Source organism: Pseudophryne corroboree, chromosome 7 (assembly GCF_028390025.1).
Source record: "Pseudophryne corroboree isolate aPseCor3 chromosome 7, aPseCor3.hap2, whole genome shotgun sequence".
NCBI lineage: Eukaryota > Metazoa > Chordata > Amphibia > Anura > Myobatrachidae > Pseudophryne > Pseudophryne corroboree.
Genome location: NC_086450.1, coordinates 138,825,713 through 138,845,586, shown reverse-complemented (window position 1 = coordinate 138,845,586; position 19,874 = coordinate 138,825,713). Strand labels below are relative to the sequence as shown.

General features: G+C 47.5%; 1 protein-coding gene across 1 annotated transcript in view; it reads right to left on the bottom strand.

Moving 5' to 3' along the window:
- The window catches only part of ACVR1C (activin A receptor type 1C), a 223,047-nt gene that overhangs the window by 104,748 nt on the left and 98,425 nt on the right, over positions 1–19,874 (bottom strand). Inside the window, exon 2 of the mRNA XM_063933699.1 lies at positions 5,880–6,110. Within this exon, the coding sequence (XP_063789769.1) occupies positions 5,880–6,110 (231 nt within the window). The remainder of the gene's footprint in view (positions 1–5,879; positions 6,111–19,874) is intronic.

Sequence of the window (19,874 nt, the reverse complement as noted above, 5' to 3'; positions counted from 1 at the left end):
CCTAAAAACTTTTTCTAAGCAGCTCTTTAGGAGAGCCACCTAGATTGCACCCTGCTCGGACGGGCACAAAAACCTAACTGAGGCTTGGAGGAGGGTCATAGGGGGAGGAGCCAGTACACACCACCTAATCCTAAAGCTTTATTTTTGTGCCCTGTCTCCTGCGGAGCCGCTATTCCCCATGGTCCTGACGGAGTCCCCAGCATCCACTTAGGACGTTAGAGAAATAATAGTTTAACAGTGGGGGCTGCAATTGGATTACTAACATAAAGTACAAGGTGGGAAAGCCTGAGAGAGATAAAATGGAGAGTGAAAAAGTACCAACTAATCCTAATTGCTATTTTACAAGCTGTGTTTGAAAAATAACAGTATCTTATTGATTGGTTGGTACTTTATCTCTCTCCACTTTATTTCTCTCAAAGCTTTGATAATTCACCCCCAAAGTGTCAGAAACAAATGACGAGTCAGCTGGGAGTCAACAGGGTAGTCGGAGAATCTGAGGTCATGGGATGAATGAGATAAAACATTCATCAGGGAAGGCAGTGGGTGATACCCTCTGCAGAATAATGAGACAGAGAAATTATAGGCTGGTAAAGATTTAGGAGGAGATGTACTAAGCAGTGATAAAAGTGGAGAAGTGAGCCAGTGGAGAAGTTGCCCATGGCAACCAATCAGCATTGACATAACATTTATAATTTGCATACTATAAAAGTATACAGAGCAGCTGATTGGTTGCCATGGCCCACTTTTCCAATGGCTCACTTCTCCATTTTTATCACTGCTTAGTACATATCCCCCATAGTACTAGACAGGTGGAGATGGCTACAATAAGAGGTAAGTATTAGAAAGAGAAAGAGGGGACGCCAGGCTCTCCAAGCATTATGTGCACTATTCTACCCCTCTACACTCATAGTATCAGCACTGTCTCCACTACACTCCCACTTACCATTACCAGTATGTCCTAGCACTGTCTCCACTACCCTTTTCAGAATTTTGCTATGGTGTACTGCAATGTAGCATTCTGTCCCTGGGATAGGTATGTATTATCAACATTCAGAATGTTGACAATGACAAGGGGGGCAGTGTTATGATGAACAGGGCTTGCATCATGTTTAAAGTTTTAAAACCAACACAGGGGTAAATGTATTACCCTTCATTATGGGGGAGAAGTGGTATCAGCACATATTATGTGCACTGATACCGCTTCTCCCCATGTATGACACTGGCGGTGCAGGCTCAGTGACAGGGGCAGTCCCTGGCTGAGGAGGGGTGTAGTACAGCTGACCGGCGGCCTCCTGACCGCCGGTCAGCTTACCGACGCCGGGATCCCGGCAGCATACCGACGCCGGGATCCCGGCGGGGAGGGGCGAGTGCAGCAAGCCCCTTGCGGGCTCGGTGGCGACCTGCGGTCGCCACGGGTTCTATTCCCACTCTATGGGTGTCGTGGACGCCCACGAGTGGAAATAGTCCCTGTTGGTCGGCATGCCGACCATCGGGACAGTAACATAGTAACATAGTATCTGAGGTTGAAAAAGACAATTGTCCATCGAGTTCAACCTATTTGTGGTCTGCTATGCATGATGATTTGACTAAAATTTCTGACTGATGCTGCTGTCAGCAGTTGCATTTTATCCCTATTTATAGTAACTATAATGCATGACTATGCACCATACCCCTGGATATCCTTATCCATTAGGAATTTATCTAACCCATTCTTAAAGGTGTTGACAGATTCCGCCATTACAACTCCCTCGGGCAGGGAATTCCAAACACGTATTGTCCTTACCGTGAAAAAGCCTTTACGACAGTGACCCATCGGGCTGGTGGAGGAGGGCATGTGACTGTCGGTCAGCTGACCGGCGGTCACATGAATACCACCCCTGAGGAAGCATCCGGACTCCGGGCTGTGAGGGAGATCTGGCGTGATTTGTGAGATCTCGCGCATGCGCACAGGAGCCAGTCGGCCAGGCTGGGAGATACAGTGCATCTGAGCTGATGTGCTGAGTGCTCTGCAGGGATCGCCGGAGGGGGCAGTGCGTTTCGGCAGACAAGATGTTAGTATATCTTGTCAGAGTGGCTTCCTGGTTCGCCTCGGTAATGAGGCAAAGCAGGAAGTTTTATAGCAGCACTATACACTTACCCCATAGTTACTATGTTTTACATGAGATCACCACCATTTCGGCATGCATTGTTCGACATAATGCTGTCTCTGCTGTCCTTGTCAACACTCGAGTCGCAATGTCAAAATCTTAACTACATGCCCTGACGCTGGATACAACTGTATCCAGAGTGCAGCACTATACTAAAACCCAAGGCAACACAAATAAAGTCTGCACAATTCTTTACCCCACAAAAAAAACATAACAAGATATACAAACAATGTATGTTCAAGTATATGCATATTATTATAAGTCATAAATTATTATTACCATTCACTTATACAGTACCAGCATATTCCATTGCGCTTTACAATTGCCAACAAAACAGTAATAGAAGACTAATAAAACAAGACTGGGTAGTAACAGACAGACAAAAGTAATGGGCCCTACACATTTGAACGATCTTGTTCATTAATGAATGAGATATCATTCATATCTTTCAGCGTGTATGCACCTATGATGAACGATGTGCGGCCCCGCGCTCGTTCATCGTTGGTGCTGGCTCGTTTATGCCTGCAAGCCAATATGGACAATATCGTCCACATTAGCATGCAGGGCTATGGGGCCGGGTGACGGGGGAAGTGAAGAAACTTCACTCCCCCCATCACACCCCCTTCCCCCTTCCTCTCCCGCGTGCTGCCGGGATGGCCGTATCGGCCGTCGGGGCACCTCGGCGGCCAATCGCCCAGTGTGTAGGGGCCTTAAGGGGGCTCTGCTCGCAAGCTTACAATCTATAGACTTGCAGTAGAAATTGAGCAATTTCAAATGTAGCCAAACCCAGTGGGGACACACATACAGTATATCAATTATTCCTCTTATTATTATTATTATTATCCTTTATTTATATGGCCCCACAAGGGTTCCGCAGCGCCCAATTACAGAGTACATATGCACATAATCAAAACAAGAAAACAGTGACTTACAGTTGATGACAATTTAGGACAAGTACAGGGTAACTAAGCATAACTACACCAGTAAATGACAGAGAAGTTCCAGGTGGCCAAAAAACTGCTTGATTTGGGCAGTTGAGGATTATTAAAGTAAGAAAAGGATAAGCACATGAGGGAAGAGGGCCCTACTCGTGAGAGCTTACAATCTAAGGGGAGGGGTAGACAGACAGGGGTGACACAGTTGGGGTACATAGAGAGCGTAGAACAGAGGGTTAGGATGAGATTTGGCTGGGTTTGGTAAAGAAATGGGTCTTAAGAGCCCGTTTGAAGTTTTGTAGAGAGGTGGAGAGTCTGAGGGGGAGAGGTAAAGAATTCCAGAGGAAGGGAGCAGCACGTGAAAAATCTTGGAGATAGGAGTGGGAGGAAGTAATCAGAAGACAGGAGAGCTGGCGTGCATTAGCAGAGCGAAGAGGACGGGTGGGAGAGTAAAGGGAGATAAGGTCAGAGATGTAAATGAGAGAGGAGTGGGTGAGTGCTTTGTAAGTGAGAGTGAGAAGTTTGAATTGGATTCTGAAAGGGAAGGGAAGCCAGTGAAGGGCTTGTAGGAGAGGGGAGGTGGACGTAGTGCGTTTGGTGAGGAAGATAAGCCGGGCAGCAGCATTGAGGATAGATTGGAGTGGAGAGAGGTAATTGTCAGGGAGGCCAGTTAGGAGGAGATTACAGTAGTCCAGTCTGGAAATAATCAGTGAGTGAATAATGATCTTAGTGGCATCCTGGGTGAGAAACGGTCTGATCCTGGAAATGTTTTTGAGATGAAAATGACAGGTTTGTGAGAGGTGCTGAATGTGTGGTTTGAAGGAGAGGGAGGAGTCAAGGATTACACCAAGACAGCGTACTTGGGGGCTAGAGGAGATAGTCGTGCCATCAATGGATAATGAAATTGTGGGAGGTGAGGTTGTGCGGGAGGGTGGGAAGATGATCAGCTCGGTCTTAGACATGTTGAGTTTAAGAAAGCGCTGGGACATCCAGGAAGAGATAGCAGAAAGACAGTTAGAGGCACGAGTGAGGAGAGCCGTGGAGAGATCAGGGGAGGAGAGGTAGATTTGAGTGTCGTCAGCATAGAGGTGATACTGGAAATTAAAAGAACTAATGAGTTCACCTAAAGAGGACGTATAGAGAGAGAAAAGGAGAGGACCAAGAACAGAACCTTGGGGGACACCAACAGATAGTGGAAGTGGGGGCGAGGTAGCATCATGAGAGGAGACAGAGAAGGAACAATCAGAGAGGTAGGAGGACAGCCAGGAGAGGGCAGTATCGCGTAGACCAAGAGAGTGAAGGATTTGCAGAAGGAGAGGGTGGTCCACAGTGTCAAAAGCAGCAGAGAGGTCAAGAAGAATAAGCAGAGAGTAGTGGCCCTTAGATTTGGCGGCATGGAGGTCATTGCAGACTTTTGTGAGGGCAGTTTCAGTGGAGTGGAGAGAGCGGAAACCAGACTGGAATGGGTCAAGCAGTGAGTGAGAGGAAAGAAAGGCAGTGAGGCGATTATAGACAATACGCTCAAGAAGTTTGGAGGCAAAGGGGAGGAGAGAGATGGGTCGATAGTTAGAGAGAGTGTTAGGATCAAGGGTAGGTTTTTTAAGAATAGGGGAGACAAGAGCATGCTTGAAGGCAGAGGGGACAGTGCCTGATGAGAGGGAGAGATTGAGAAGGTGGGCAAGATGGGAACAGGCAGAAGGAGAGAGGTAGCGGAGGAGGTGGGAGGGGATAGGGTCGAGTGGGGAGGTTGTGGGGGGGAGGAGTGTATGAGGGCCATGACTTCCTCGCCAGATACATGGGAGAAAGATGTCAGAGTTGGAAAGAGAGTAGGGGAGGGGTGGCAAAGGATGGGTTGTGGCTGGTTGCTGTACTGGTGGGATGTGATGTCCTGACGTATGGAGTCAATCTTGGATGTGAAATAAGTGGCAAAGTCAAGAGCAGACAATGAGGAAGGGAGAGGAGGTGGTGGGGGCAGAGGAGGGAGTTAACAGTGGCAAAGAGGCGCCGGGGGTTGGAAGAGTGGGTGGAGATGAGGATTCTGAAGTATGATTGTTTAGCGAGGGAAAGGGCAGCACTGAAGGATGAGAGCATGAATTTGAAGTGGAGGAAGTCTGCTTTTGAGCGTGATTTCCTCCACTGTCGCTCGGCAGTACGTGAGCATTTTTGTAGATATCTGGTGCATTTGGTGTGCCAGGGTTGAGGTGTTGATCTGCGAGGGTGAATAGTGGTTGGCGGAGCAACAGAGTCAAGGGCTGAAGTAAGAGATGCATTGTATAGAGATGTGGCTTGTTCAGGGCATGTGAGAGAGAGAAGAGGAGAGAGAAGTGAGTCAAACAGGGAGGATAGGGATGAGGTGTCAATAGCCTCAATGTTACGCTTAGTGATGGTAGCCTTAGGAGGGAGAGATGGGGGAGCAGAGATAGATAAGTTGAATGAGAGCAAGTGGTGGTCAGAGAGGGGAAAAGGGGAATTGGAGAAATCAGAAATATCACAGCGGTGAGTGAAAACCAGATCCAGTGAGCTCCCGTTCACATGGGAGGGTGAGGTGGTCCACTGGGAGAGACCAAGTGAAGAAGTGAGGTTAAGGAGTTTAGAGGCAGGTGGTTTTGTGGGGTTATCGATAGGGATGTTGAAATCACCTAGGATAATGGAGGGAATGTCAGAAGAGAGGAAGTGAGGTAGCCAGGAAGCAAAGTTGTCGAGGAATTTGGAGGAAATAACACGTGAACTGTAGGGGTGTTCCTAATAGTGTCACCCATGTATTATGAATTATTAAGGAAAATTAGAATGAACTTACCTGGAGGTAATCGGAGTGTTATATTGTTACAGAAATCTGAGTGGCAACATTCTGTTCTAGTGATGTTGTTTGAACTGTGGCAGTATACTTGGGCATTCAGCTGAGGAAGAGTGAGACAAGACTTGGTCACTTCCTCTTTCCCATTCGTAAGCATCACTGATGTCCAGCAAGCACCTTCAGTGTGGCAGATGTAATTGGTATTTTCACACATCAGACACACACACTTGAGACCTGGAATTAAAGAACGAACAAACGGGAAAAAAAAATGTATTACATATATCACCCACAACGAGCAGCTAAGTACTGTACTCAAGGTCAGGGTGAATCCAGCTTGAGCTGAGCTAAAAATAGTGATAATAGATTAACAATACTCACAGTACTTATCAAGCTCCTAATGAATGAAAAACAGAATAAACAGTATTCAAGGTCTGTCAGTTATGAGTCTTGTCAATGAGATTCTCTGTAGGAATCTCTTTATTTAGACTGCAATTGCCATCAACACAATGTAATTCAGAGTGCTACATTCAGCAGAGCAATGCTTTGAATAAAACCCCAAGTAAGCATTTACTTTTTGGGGGTTTATTTTAGGGAGGTGGGGTTATTTTTAGTTTTTTTATGTATATGTCGCTGTCACCCCCAGTGTGGCCTTTTTGCTTTTTTTCCCTATTCTCCCTTTCCTCCTCTCTCTTCAGCACACCCCGCTCTCTTTTACTCATTCCACCCTACTTCCTCCATCTTTTTCTTCCATATTTCTCTATCCTACCTCTAGAACCCTTCCCCCCTTTTTCCACTTTCCTTTTTCTATTCCACTCACTCCTCCTCTCCCAGTACTGTCTCTCTATTGCCTCCTCTCTCTCTTCATCCATACTCTGTATTCCCCCCCCACCACCACCACCACCACCCACCCGTTCTCCTACCCAGGGCTTAAAGTGGTCCAGGAGAGGTGGTGGAACTCCTCTGCCCCACCACCTACCACCACCTCCCATTGGGCGGAGCCAGAGCTAGGGTTTTCGACACCCTGCTGGTTGGTATCACAAGGAGGGGTGTGGTCACACAATAGTACCACCAATTCAAATTATGCTACACAGTAGAACAATCTTATTCACAACTCACCGCATGTAGTGGCCATAATTCATATTACACCACGTAATAGTGCCCCTTATTCACGTTACGACACACAGTAGTGCCCCTTATTCATACTACATCACTTAGTAGTATCCCTTATCTACGATGCCCACAGTAGTAGTGTTCCTTACAGATAATGCCAACGATAGTAGTGCCCCTTACACATAATGCCCACAGTAGTGCTACTTATACACATAATGCCCACAGAAGTGCTGATTATACCCATAAAGACCGCAGTAGTGCCACTTATACACATAATGCCCAACAGTGCCGTAACTAGACATTTTAGCGCTGTGTGCAAAAAACGGCAATGGCGCCCCCCCCTTTATGTAAAATAGGGGCAGAGCGCGTCGTAGGCATGCAAAAATATATAGGGGCATGGCTTCACGGGGAAGGGGTGTGGTCACAAAATAATATCAATTCATATTGCGGTGCACAGTAGTCTCCATTATTCAAATTACGCCGAACAGTAGCGTCGCTACACCAGGTAGAGCCCCTTTTACACATTACGGCAGACAGCGTCCTCTTTTTACACATTACGGCAGACAGCCTCCTCTTTTTACACATTACGGCAGACAGCGTCCCCTTTTACACCTTACGGCAGACAGCGTCCCCTTATTACACATTACGGCAGACAGCGTCCTCTTTTTACACATTACGTCCGACAGCGTCCTCTTTTTACACATTACGGCAAACAGCGTCTCCTTTTTACACATTACGGCAGCCAGTCCCCCTTTTCACACATTACGGCAGACAGCGTCCCCTTTTTACACATTACGGCAGCCAGGCCCCCTATTTACACATTACGGCAGGCAGCGTCCTCTTTTTACTCATTATGGCAGCCAGCGTCCCCCTTTTTACACATTACAGCAACCAGTGTCCCCCTTTTTACGGCTAGATAGATAGACAGAATAGTTGATACTTGCCATCTCACCGGAGGAAGGGGGCTGTCAGTACATGACTACAGCAGCAGCATCACAGTCTCCTTGGCACTGGTCTGACAGTCAGCTTGTGCGGTAATCCGGGTGAGTGCAGCGGCAGCCAGACCCTTATGTGTAAAAGCAGCGCCGGCGGTGGGTGACGGGACACAGGCGGTGCTGCCAGCGGGAGACAGGACACAGGCGGCGCTGCACGCTGGACACAGGCAGCGCCGCCAGCGGCACACAGGGGGCACCATCAGCGGGAGTCAGGACACAGGCGGCATCGCATGCTGGACACGGGCGGCGCCGCTAGCGGCAATGAGTGTGTGTGCAGACTTGAGTCTGGAGATTGCGGCCCTGTGGGTTTGTTGCACGATGGTGCGCCTCAGTGCATTTGCGCTGTGGGCAATGCACCATCGGCACACACATAGTTACGGCCCTGATGCCCACAGTAGTAGTGCCACTTATACAAATAATGCCCACAGCAGTGCCCCTTATACACATCTCTGCCTCTGTCACTCCAGCAGCTCACTGACCATGTCCCTCCAGCAACTCCATGCCCTGCGTCCCTCCAGCAGATTCCCCACCTCTCTGTGTCCCTCCAGTCTCCTTTCACCTTGACTTCACCTGCTCCTCTTTGTGGCTCTTCTTCACTACAGCAGTGGTGACGGCATGACATACACTCGCTGAGCCAGAAAAATAAGCCACTGTGACCTGAGGAGGGAATGAATGGGTGAGCACCAGAGGGGCAGGCTGCAGGCAGAGGACAATGGAGCCGCCAGGAACAGGGGAAGGGGGATGTAGCTGCAGCTCGTCAGTGACACTAGCACCGTCCACAACATCTACTGACAAGGGTAGTGGGGCAGGCTTTTCTGTTGGAGTTACTATGCAGGGCCATGGAGGCCATTAGAGGTGGTGGGAATCAGTTCCACCCCATTCCCCCTCACTTTAAACCCTGCTCCTACCCCTCTGTGCCTGCAGCTATTTCTTTCCTTCCCTTCACTTTTTGTGCTCCTCTGCCTCCCCACCGCACCCCCACCCCATTCACCGTCTACAGTTCTTCCCATTATTTACAGGCTGACTAGACAATGGCTTTAGCAAGCTGCACATGTGACTGCATTGGCCTGAGTGTGCATGCTTGGCAAATTGTGGTTTTAAGCATTATGGAACCCATTCACCAATTCTCTGCTATGTCTTCAGAAAGCTCTTAGAGGGATATTTATCAAAACTTCTAAAGAGGACAAGTGGCAGTAATCTCATGGCAACCAGATGCTAGCTAGCATTTTATAAATTGTACTAGGTGATAGCTTTGGCCAACACCTCCACGGATGCTATTTAGGTTTGACAGCAGGGTCGGAACGGCCCACGGGGGTACAGGGGCCCTCATCCCCTCCTCTAGAGATCTGGTTCCAGATTGAGCACTTGAATTATACATTAAGTATATGTTACTGTACATTATAATGCACAGGACTATGGTATATTTGCTACAGTGCATTGCTGTTATTAATCTGGTACATTATCATGCATGCACTAGCAGCATGTAATATATATATATATATTTCTCATGGGGGCCAGACCATGCACTAATGGTTGGCCAAGCCTCTAAACATAGACCCTCAATCACTGCATTTCTTGGGTGGGCCCTTCATGCCACTGTTTGACAGATGTTGCAAAAAGGTCTGTGGCATCCTACAGGAAAATATGGCCTCTTCAGTAACAGCATAATTTATCTGGGATATAGTTATGTGACCGGCGGTCAGGAGACCGCAGGTCACAATACCTCCCCCTACATCCCGCCCCCTTACAATCCCAAAGGTTGGCACGCCGACCAACAGAGACTATTCCCACTCATGGATGTCCACGAAACCCATATAGTGGCAACAGAACCCAGGATGACTGCAGGTCGCCACCGAGTCCTCAAGGGGCTTGTTGCGCTCGCCAACCCCCACCTGCCAGCATATATTCGGCAATAGAACCCATGTTGACCAAAGGTCGCCACTGAGCCCGCAGCGTGGTGAGTGCAGCAAGCCAGCAAGGGGCTCGTAGCGCTTGCACGCCCCTACCGGCATATATTTGGCAACTGAAACCATGTTAACCACAGGTCGTCTCCGAGCCCGCAGTGTGACGATCACGGCAGGGCTTGTTGCGCTCGCCCCCCCCCCCCCCCCCGCCGGCATTACGTGGTCAAGAATACCACTCCCCATTTATCTTACAAAATGAAAATTTGATAATGTAGGCAGCGAACTTTCTAAACCCCCAAACTGTGCAGCATGAAGGTACTGTAACATATATTATTCACTGTTTTACAGACATTTGACTACAGCCGTCTTAAAAAGTTATTTATAGAGTTTTACTGTTTGGACTAGTTTTTAACAAACAAACATGGAATTGGACGCTGCTCACAAGCCTACAATATATAAAAAAAATTTAATTTTGATACATAAGGTTAAGCACCACATATTGTATATTGGTCCAGCCTTAGGGGGCGATATAATTGAGAATGATGTAAGATAGAGGAGCTCCTCCCACCTAAAACAACAATCTACGTTAAAAGCATTAAATATGTTAAATAGAACATAACAGATATATTTAGCAAGTATAAATTTCTCTTACGTCCTAGAGGATGCTGGGGTCCATATTAGTACCATGGGGTATAGACGGGTCCACCAGGAGCCATTGGCACTTTAAGAGTTAAACAGTGTGGGCTGGCTCCTCCCTCTATGCCCCTCCTACCAGACTCAGTTTAGAAAATGTGCCCGGAGGAGCCGGTCACAGCTAGGGGAGCTCTACAGAGCTTCTTTAGAAAAGTTTATTTTAGAGTTTGTTTTTTTTACAGGGAGGCTGCTGGCAACAGCCTCCCTGCATCGAGGGACTGAGGGGGGTAGCAGTGTCCACCCTGCGGGGTCTGAGCCACTATCTCCGCTGACTGGACACTGAGCTCAAGAGGGGATAGATCGCTCCCCGCCGCAGGGGAACGCTCACCCCAGCACCAGAGCTGAAGTGTGGCGAGTGAGTCATCAACTCCCTAACAAGCAGGGAGCCAATGTGAAGAGGGTGGCTGCAGAGTAGGAGCGCAGTACTAAACGCTCTCCAGGGAGCTCAGCTGTATTTTGGTGCGTCGCTGTGAGGGGCGCCCTGAGCCGGCCTTAACCCTACACTGACCAGAAAGCCTGTCGGGGTCTTCGGATCTCAGCCAGCACAAAATCCTCAGGCCAGTATAGGAAGAGCGGGAAGACAGCACCATTAAGGGGACGGAGCTTCTCCTCAGAGTGGACCCAGCAGCATTCAGCGCCATTTTCCTGCCTGCAGACACGCTGCCAGTGGAAGAGCAGTCCCTCCAGAGCACCTCCAGCTATCTGTACGGTACCAGGGGGTTGTAGAAGGGAGGGGAGGCTGTGTAAAGACTGTGTCACCTATTAAGGGACACAGTCAGCACTGGTTAAGGGTCTCCTTATATAGCGCTGTGTGTGGGTTAGCTCCAATCTCTGTGTCTCTCTGCCATTCTTGACGCCTCTGTCTCTAGACTGTCAAAACAGGTGGTCTTACCAGTCCCGGGATCTACCGCGTTGAAAGACCCGGCAGATCGCAAAGTGGATGCTACGCTCAAATCCATATACACGGCTTCAGGGGCTATACTGCGGCCTACTATTGCCTGTGCATGGATTTCAAAAGCTATAGCAAAGTGGTCAATCACTCTGCAGGAGGACTTGACTATGATGGATAAAGGTGACGTTGATTTATTTTACGTAACATACAGGATTCTGCAGGGTTCCTGGTAGAATCCATGAAGGATCTGGGTTCAATGGCTGCTGGGATCTCCTTCATGTCCGTCTTGGCTCGCAGGGGTCTCTGGCTGCGCCAATGGTCTGCGGACGCGGAATCTAGGAAAAGTGTGGAGAGCCTACCCTATACAGGTCAGGCTCTGTTTGGGGAGGCGCTGGATGCGTGGATTGCCACAGCTACAGCGGGTAAGTCTCCTTTTCTCCCCTCAGCTGCACCGGCTACGAAGAAGACTTTTACTCCCAAAACGTCACAGTCCTTTCGGCCCACTAGGCCTAGAAAGAACAAGCCCTCTCACACCTTCTTTAGAGGTGGTCGTGCCAAATCCAAAAAACCTGCTCCCGCAAGTTCCCAGGACCAGAAGCCTGCTTCTGGTGCCTCAAAGTCCTCAGCACGACGGTGGACTGCAAAGCCTGGAGGAAGGTCAGGTGGGAGCAAGACTCCGGCATTACAGCCACGTCTGGGTGTCATCTGGCCTGGACCCCTGGATACAGGATATTGTGTCCCGGGGGTACAGGCTGGAGTTTCAAACTCTCCCACCTAACAGATTCTTCAAATCAGAGCTACTCTACTGGACGCTATCCGAAAATTGATAGTGTCCGAGGTTATTGTTCCAGTTCCACCTCATTAGTTGACCAAAGGTTACTATTCAAACCTTTTTGTGGTTCCGAAGCCGGATGGTTCAGTAAGGCCAATTCTGAACTTGAAATCTTTGAACCCTTATCTCAGGGACTTCAAATTCAAGATGGAGTCTCTGAGGGCAGTTATTTCAGGACTGACGGAGGGGGAGTTCCTGGTGTCCCTGGACATCAAGGATGCGTACCTCCACATTCCCATTTGGTCGCTGCATCAGGCTTATCTCAGGTTTACACTGTTAGACGATCACGATCAGTTTCAGGCACTGCCATTCGGTCTCTCCACGGCACCGAGGGTCTTCACCAAGGTGATGGCGGAGATGATGGTTCTCCTCCGCAAGCAGGGGGTAAACATAATTCCTTATCTGGACGATCTGCTGATCAAGGCATCGTCCAAGGAGAAGTCGTTAAGATCCATTGCTCTCACGACGCATCTGCTCAAGGAGCACGGTTGGATTCTGAACCTTCCAAAGTCTCATCTGGAGCCGACAAGGAGGCTGTCTTTCCTGGGGATGATCCTCGACACAGAGGTGCAGAGGGTGTCTCTACCGGTGGAGAAAGCATTGGTATTTCAAACCATGGTTCGGGATGTCTTGAAGCCTGCCAGGGTGTCGGTTCATCAGTGCATCCGCCTTCTGGGAAAGATGGTTGCCTAATATGAGAAGGTTTCATGCTCGCTCCTTTCAGCTGGATCTCTTGGACCAGTGGTCGGGATCTCACCTACACATGCACCAGAGGATACGTCTGTCTCCGAAAGCCAGAATTTCGCTCCTCTGGTGGCTACAACTACCACACCTTCTGGAGGGCTGAAGGTTCAGAGTTCAGGACTGGATCCTTCTAACCACGGATGCAAGTCTAAGAGGTTGGGGAGCAGTCGCTCAAGGGGAAACCTTCCAAGGAAGGTGGTCGAGTCGGGAGTCCCTTCTTCCGATAAACATCCTGGAGCTAAGAGCCGTATACAACGGCCTTCTTCAAGCAGCACACCTTCTACAGGATCGGGCTGTTCAGGTGCAGTCGGACAACATGACCACAGTGGCCTACATAAACCGACAAGGCGGAACGAAGAGCAGGGCTGCAATGTCGGAGATGACAAAAATCCTCCTCTGGGCAAAAAGGCACACTGTAGTGATGTCAGCAATCTTCATTCCGGGAGTAGACAACAGGGAAGCGGACTTCCTCAGCAGACACGATCTCCATCCAGGAGAGTGGGACCTCCACTCGGAGGTGTTCGAGGAGGTAACCAGTTGGTGTGGGGTTCCTCACATAGACATGATGGCCTCCCGCCTCAACAAGAAGCTGCGGAGGTACTGTTCCAGGTCGAGAGACCCACAGGCAGTGGCGGTGGACACACTAGTAACGCCGTGGGTGTTCACGTCAGTGTATGTATTCCCTCCACTTCCTCTAATTCTAAGAGTTCTACAACTTGTAAAAAGAACAAAAGTTCTGGCAATCCTCATTGCTCCAGACTAGCCAAGGAGGGCTTGGTACGCGGATCTGCTGGATCTACTGCTGGAAGATCCAAGGCCCCTACCTCTTCGAGAGGATCTTCTACTGGAGGGGCCGTTCGCTTATCAAGACTTACCGCGGCTACGTTTGATGGCATGGCGGTTGAGTGCCAGATCTTAGCTCGGAAGGTTACTCCTACCCTGATACAGGCTAGGAAGGGGGTAACATCTAACATTATCATTGAATTTGGACAAAATATGTGTCTTGGTGTGAATCCAAGACATTTCCTGCGGTGGAGTTTCAACTTGGACGTTTTCTCCTTTTCCTGCAAGCAGGTGTGGACATAGGCCTTAGATTGGGCTCCATCAAGGTCCAGATCTCAGATTTGTCCATTTTCTTCCAGAAACAATTGGCTGTCCTCCCTGTGGTTCTGACCTTTTTGAAAGGGGTTCTGCACATCCAGCCTCCCTTTGTACCGCCAACGGCACCCTGGGATCTTGATGTGGTTTTACAGTTCCTGCAGTCGGACTGGTTTGAGCCTCTACAGGAGGCTGAAATCAAATTTCTCATGTGGAAGGCGGTAACTTTGTTGGCCTTGGCTTCGGCTCGACGTGTGTCAGAATTGGGGACTTTGTCCTGTAAAAGTCCCTATATAGTCTTCCATGAAGATAGGGCAGAGCTCAGGACTCGTCAACAGTTTCTTCCTAAGGTTGTGTCGGCTTTTCATATCAACCAACCTATTGAGGTGACAGTGGCTACTGACTCCTCATTTGCTTCAAAGGCCTTGGATGTTGTGAGGGCTTTGAAGATTTATATGAAGAGGACGGCACGTCACAGAAAATCTGACTCTCTGTTTGTACTCTATGATCCCAAGAAAATTGTGTGACCTCCTTCTAAGCAGTCGATTTCCCGCTGGATCAGGTTCCAGCATGCATAATCTACGGCAGGATTGCCGTGTCCAAAATCTCTTAAGGCCCACTCTTCTCGTAAGGTGGCTTCTTCCTGGGCGGCTGCCCGGGGTGTCTCGGCTGTACAGCTTTGCTGAGCAGCAACTTGGTCTGGATCGAACACGTTTGCTAAGTTTTACAAGTTCGATACTTTGGCATCTGATGACCTCAAGTTTGGTCAAGCAGTTCTGCAGGAGCCTGCGCGCTCTCCCTCCCGTTCTGGGAGCTTTGGTACATCCCCGTGGTACTAATATGGACCCAGCATCCTCTAGGACGTAAGAGAAAATAGGATTTTAATTACTTACCGGTAAATCCTTTTCTTGTAGTCCGTAGAGGATGCTGGGCGCCCGCCGAGTGCTTCTTTATCCTGCAGTGGTTGTTTGGTTCAGTACTGCCTGATTCCTAGGTAAGTTCTGCGTTCTTTACTGTTTCAGTACTGTTTCAGCTGTTGCTGAGTTTTCCGGCATGTTGGCGGCTGGATTTGCCTAGTTGTGTGAGCTGGTATGAATCTCGCCACTATCTGTGTATTTCCTTCTTTCGAAGTATGTCGTCTCCTCGGGCACAGTTTCTAAACTGAGTCTGGTAGGAGGGGCATAGAGGGAGGAGCCAGCCCACACTGTTAAAGTGCCAATGGCTCCTGGTGGACCCGTCTATACCCCATGGTACTAATATGGACCCCAGCATCCTCTACGGACTATGAGAAAAGGATTTACCGGTAGGTAATTAAAATCCTATTATTTCAAATTTTAAGTACATTTCTCTACCAACTCTGCATCTGCAACACCCTTTTATATAAACTATATTAATGAAAATAATTTTAAATCCTGTCTACTTAAATAAAGGAAAATACAATTTTGCCTAATATAGCTGCAATTTTTAGGTGTTTAGAATCAAGGAATAAATGTGACAATATACCCTGGAGAATAATCCCGCAAAAAAAATCAAATGCTAATTAATTTTTCATACTTGAAGTCAGAATTCGTCTGGATAATTGCGCCCAAATCGAGCCACAGGGGATCGAGAAGTGTATCATTCTGAATAATACATTAAAAAAAATATATATAATCATAATAATTAAAATGTGCTTTGCCTTTCTCACGTAAAAGCTGTATTGTAAAGTTGTATGTTTAGATTATACAGAAATAAAATACATGCAGATCTCTCCATGGGAAAGGCTACCTATTAGTCTGGGTAATGAAACATAATTGTGTTAAGCTTTCAGATTCAAACATTTTGCAGTTGCCAATTCTTTGCCTAAATGTGTTTATAGCATTCAGAGTAGATGCATTTACATTTACAAACAAACAGTACCTGACAGTGTCACCCTGGTATTAAGTCGTTTTCCAAAGTGGCTCACTAAGTAAATGGATCCGCACTGCCAATCTGCTTGATAATCTGCCCTGAGCTTATTGACTACAATACTCTGTTCCAGGTGCAAGTAAGCACTACTCTTGGGCTGGTTATATATTAGATTGCCATGACATGTTCTCCCTTATCTGGAGGAGGAACATTGGTAACCTGAGGAAGAAGTCTTACATCTAAACGCGTTGTAAGGCACATACAGGATTGCAAGTTTTTATTATTATTATTATTATTATTATTATGAACTAATTACTTTTATTTTATATACCATGCATTTGGTCCATTGTGGTCCTGAGCCGGATGTACTAAGCGGAAAATGCGGTAAACTCCCTGTTTACCGCATTTTCCTGATGTACTAACCCCCGGCCGGCAGGTCAGCGCCGCGGCGGGGTATGCCAGCTTTAGCTTGGCGATAGTCCATAGAAGCCTATGGGCTTCTCTCCGCGGCGCTGTGTGAGGGATCCGATCGGATCCCTCCCAGCATGCCCTGCGGCCGCCCCCGTCACCCCGCGCATGCGCAGACTGACTCCTGGGGCCGAATCCCGGAAGTCAGGCTGCCGCTGCGCATCGCGGAGGACAGCTCTTATCGGAAGAGCTGTCCTCCGCAATGCTGATCGCATATGTTAGTACATATGCGATCAGCATCGTGGCGCAGGGCGGCGATGTACATTAGTACATCCCGCCCCATATCTGATATTTTTTCCTAGCACTCATCTCTCCTATTTCATTCTGCATATTTAACTATGATGTGGCATTAGCGTCTGCTTTTATGGAATGGTACAGCTGGAATCATAGTTTTCTTACTAAACTGGCAACAAATGTTTAGACAGCACTGCATGGACTGGGATGCAGTTAAGGTCCCCACAATCGGGATCCTGGCGGTCAAAATACCGACGACAGAATCCAGACAGCAGTCAAAATGCCAGCAGTCGAAATCCCGATTGACGTCCCCGGTATTCCCACTAGGGTGGTGGGCCACGCCACCACCGGAGGGGGAATATAATAGTGTCTCGCCAACCAAGCCCAAAGCATGGCGAGCGCACAAGCTGCGTTCAATGTCGGGATTCTGGCAGCGTCATTTCGACCGGCGGTATCCCGACTGTCGGGAAATCATACTGAATCCTATCATGGCAAACAAATCTTGCCATGATATACGTACTACCTTGTACCAGCCACAGGCAAGTGGAGCCTTTATAATGTGTTTAATAATACAACGTATAAAAACTGAAAGGTTAAACAACACATAAAAAAAAAAATTACTAATGTATGTAATGAAATCAAGTGATGACTACCACACAGCCTTTAAAAAAAAAGTTCCCCATCATAATATATACAGCTCTCAATCCCCCCCTGCTCTTAAACAAACAGAAAATGATTACACTATCCCTCCATAAAGTTTAAAAACACAATCATGTTAGGTCTGCAGTGCATAAGCGGGTGCCAACACAGTGACGTGTATATCACATGCCAAAGTCAGCTTCTGCAAGGTACAACAACAACAACTGTAAGAACTGAAGACAGGTCCATAGAGGAGCAGCTACTGAAGACTAAAAATAAGAGTGAGGGAGGGAGGGAGAGAGAGAGAGAGAGAGAGAGAGAGAGGGGGTGGGATAAGAATAAGAAACAGGGGAACAGGAGGAAAAGGAGCAGGACAAAGAGAGGAGGAAAGAGTGGCATAGTGGTGAGAGAAACACAGAGAAAGAGGGGGAGGTATCAGAGGAAAGAGAAACAGAGGAGTAAGGAGAGAGATGGGGAATCGAGGGATTGAATAAGAAGAGGATAAAGAGAAGTAGAGAAAATGGGGGGTGTGGGATGCTGAAGTGAGAGGGGAGGAAAGAGAGAGTGAGAGACAGACCTTCATGCAGCACAGAGAACAGAAGGTAGTAATTATTATTCACGAAATAATGACAAAACTGTTGCATAAAAAACATATACAAAGATATCTAATGGAAATTGCTATTAAAAGAAGACAATTTCGACACTGCAACAAAATAGTAATAGTAATATTAGTAATATTGACAGTAGTAAGAACGATGATGAAAATGTTAATAAATAGATAATTATATCATTGATGTATATATCATGTTGATGACACAGGACAATGCAGTCTTTAACCAAGGTTTTCCATCATGACTGATTTAAGTTATATCAGGCTCTGAGCCTTCTGCAAATATTCATTGCAGAACATCCCGCAAGAAGATATACCTTCTATAGACAATCACTGAGCATACTTAGTATGTTTCCAGCACTATTTAAGAAACCAGATTGCATTCAGTATGGGATATATCTACGTGACCTATGCCTACATCGCGCCGTCTCAAAATGCCGACAGTCGGTATGCCAACTAACACAAACTATTCCCACTCGTGGGTGTCCACGACACCCATAGAGTGGGAACCCTTCAGTACTAGTCCCTAAACAGTATCTAGTTTGGCAATGGATTACCCTGGCAACAACTTTGAGTTCTATTTTTTTCCTGTCTTCTTTCTTGACACACCTGACCAGACCCTAAATATAGATATTCTGTTTTCTGGATTCCTGACCTAAGCGTTGTCCCTGACTATACTGTCTCCTGAAGCCCCATGGGTATCCACCTGCAGTACAACCACCACAAAACCCTTCTGCTCCAAAGCCTGTAATTAAAGGTGCCCATGCACTTAAAGATTTATCTTCCAATCTGGCTGGTTGGAAGAAAATCTGGTAATGGATGAGAGCAAATGAGTTGACCGTTTGAAATGGTCATCTGTCATTTGCTCCCATCCATGTAATTTGCTCCCATCCATTACCAGATTTCCGTTCCAACCAGCCAGATTTAGGTGTATGGGCACCTTGACTTTCAATGTCCTCTGGGTCTCTACCTGCATTGAAGCCTCTGCCACCCTCAGTTGAACCTACTTCCACTTCTACAGTCCCCTCGGTCTACACCTACATGGCAGGCTACACAACACTCAGCTACACCTCAACCCTATGTTCATGTTCTGCTTTTTCCTGCATCACAGCCACCACAGCAGCAAGCTGCTCCTCTGCCTTTGACCAGCTTCTGCTGTCCCCTGCTTCTCAGGCCACACTACATATACCGCAGCACCCACTCTTACACTGCTCTCTGTTCCCCAGCATCTCCAGATTACTTATCCTGTCTGGCTAACAGGCATTAGGATCTGCCCGCTACTACTACTAGGATAACAAAATCCTGATTCATTCCAGTATTTACATCTAGTGCTTTCCCGCCGTGACAGTTGGTCATTCTGGGGGCACAATTACAGTCTCACTCTGCATTTACTACTTTCATTATTTGTAGACTTTATCAACTTCCTATAGTCAGAAACGCAGGCAACGTGGAAGTTGGACATTAATATTAAAAGTTATTATTGTTTGTCTGGAACAAAATATAAGTAGTATAAGGTAAAATGAATACAGAGGTCTCATCCATGTTAAGACTTTCTGACAGTGAGTAACAACCCATCAAGCCATGATGCAGCTTGGAGAGGGACTTGTTAATACTCACCCACGCCCTCCATGAAAGAGCTGAGGAAATCTATTGTCTTTATACATGTCATTCCTAATTCCACTAATGCAACAAGTCTGAAACATAGCTGTCCCCCATCATGTCTTTAACACCAAACACAGGTTTAACTGTTCTCAATACAGGTGTGTCTTTAAATAGTTGTTAAAAACAGTCTTTCATGCTAAGTGCTCATTACCTCACGCTTGTCTGAAGGGAGTTGATAGCATTGATGGTCTGCTTCCTACAGTATAAGCATCCTCATCACTTGGAATCAG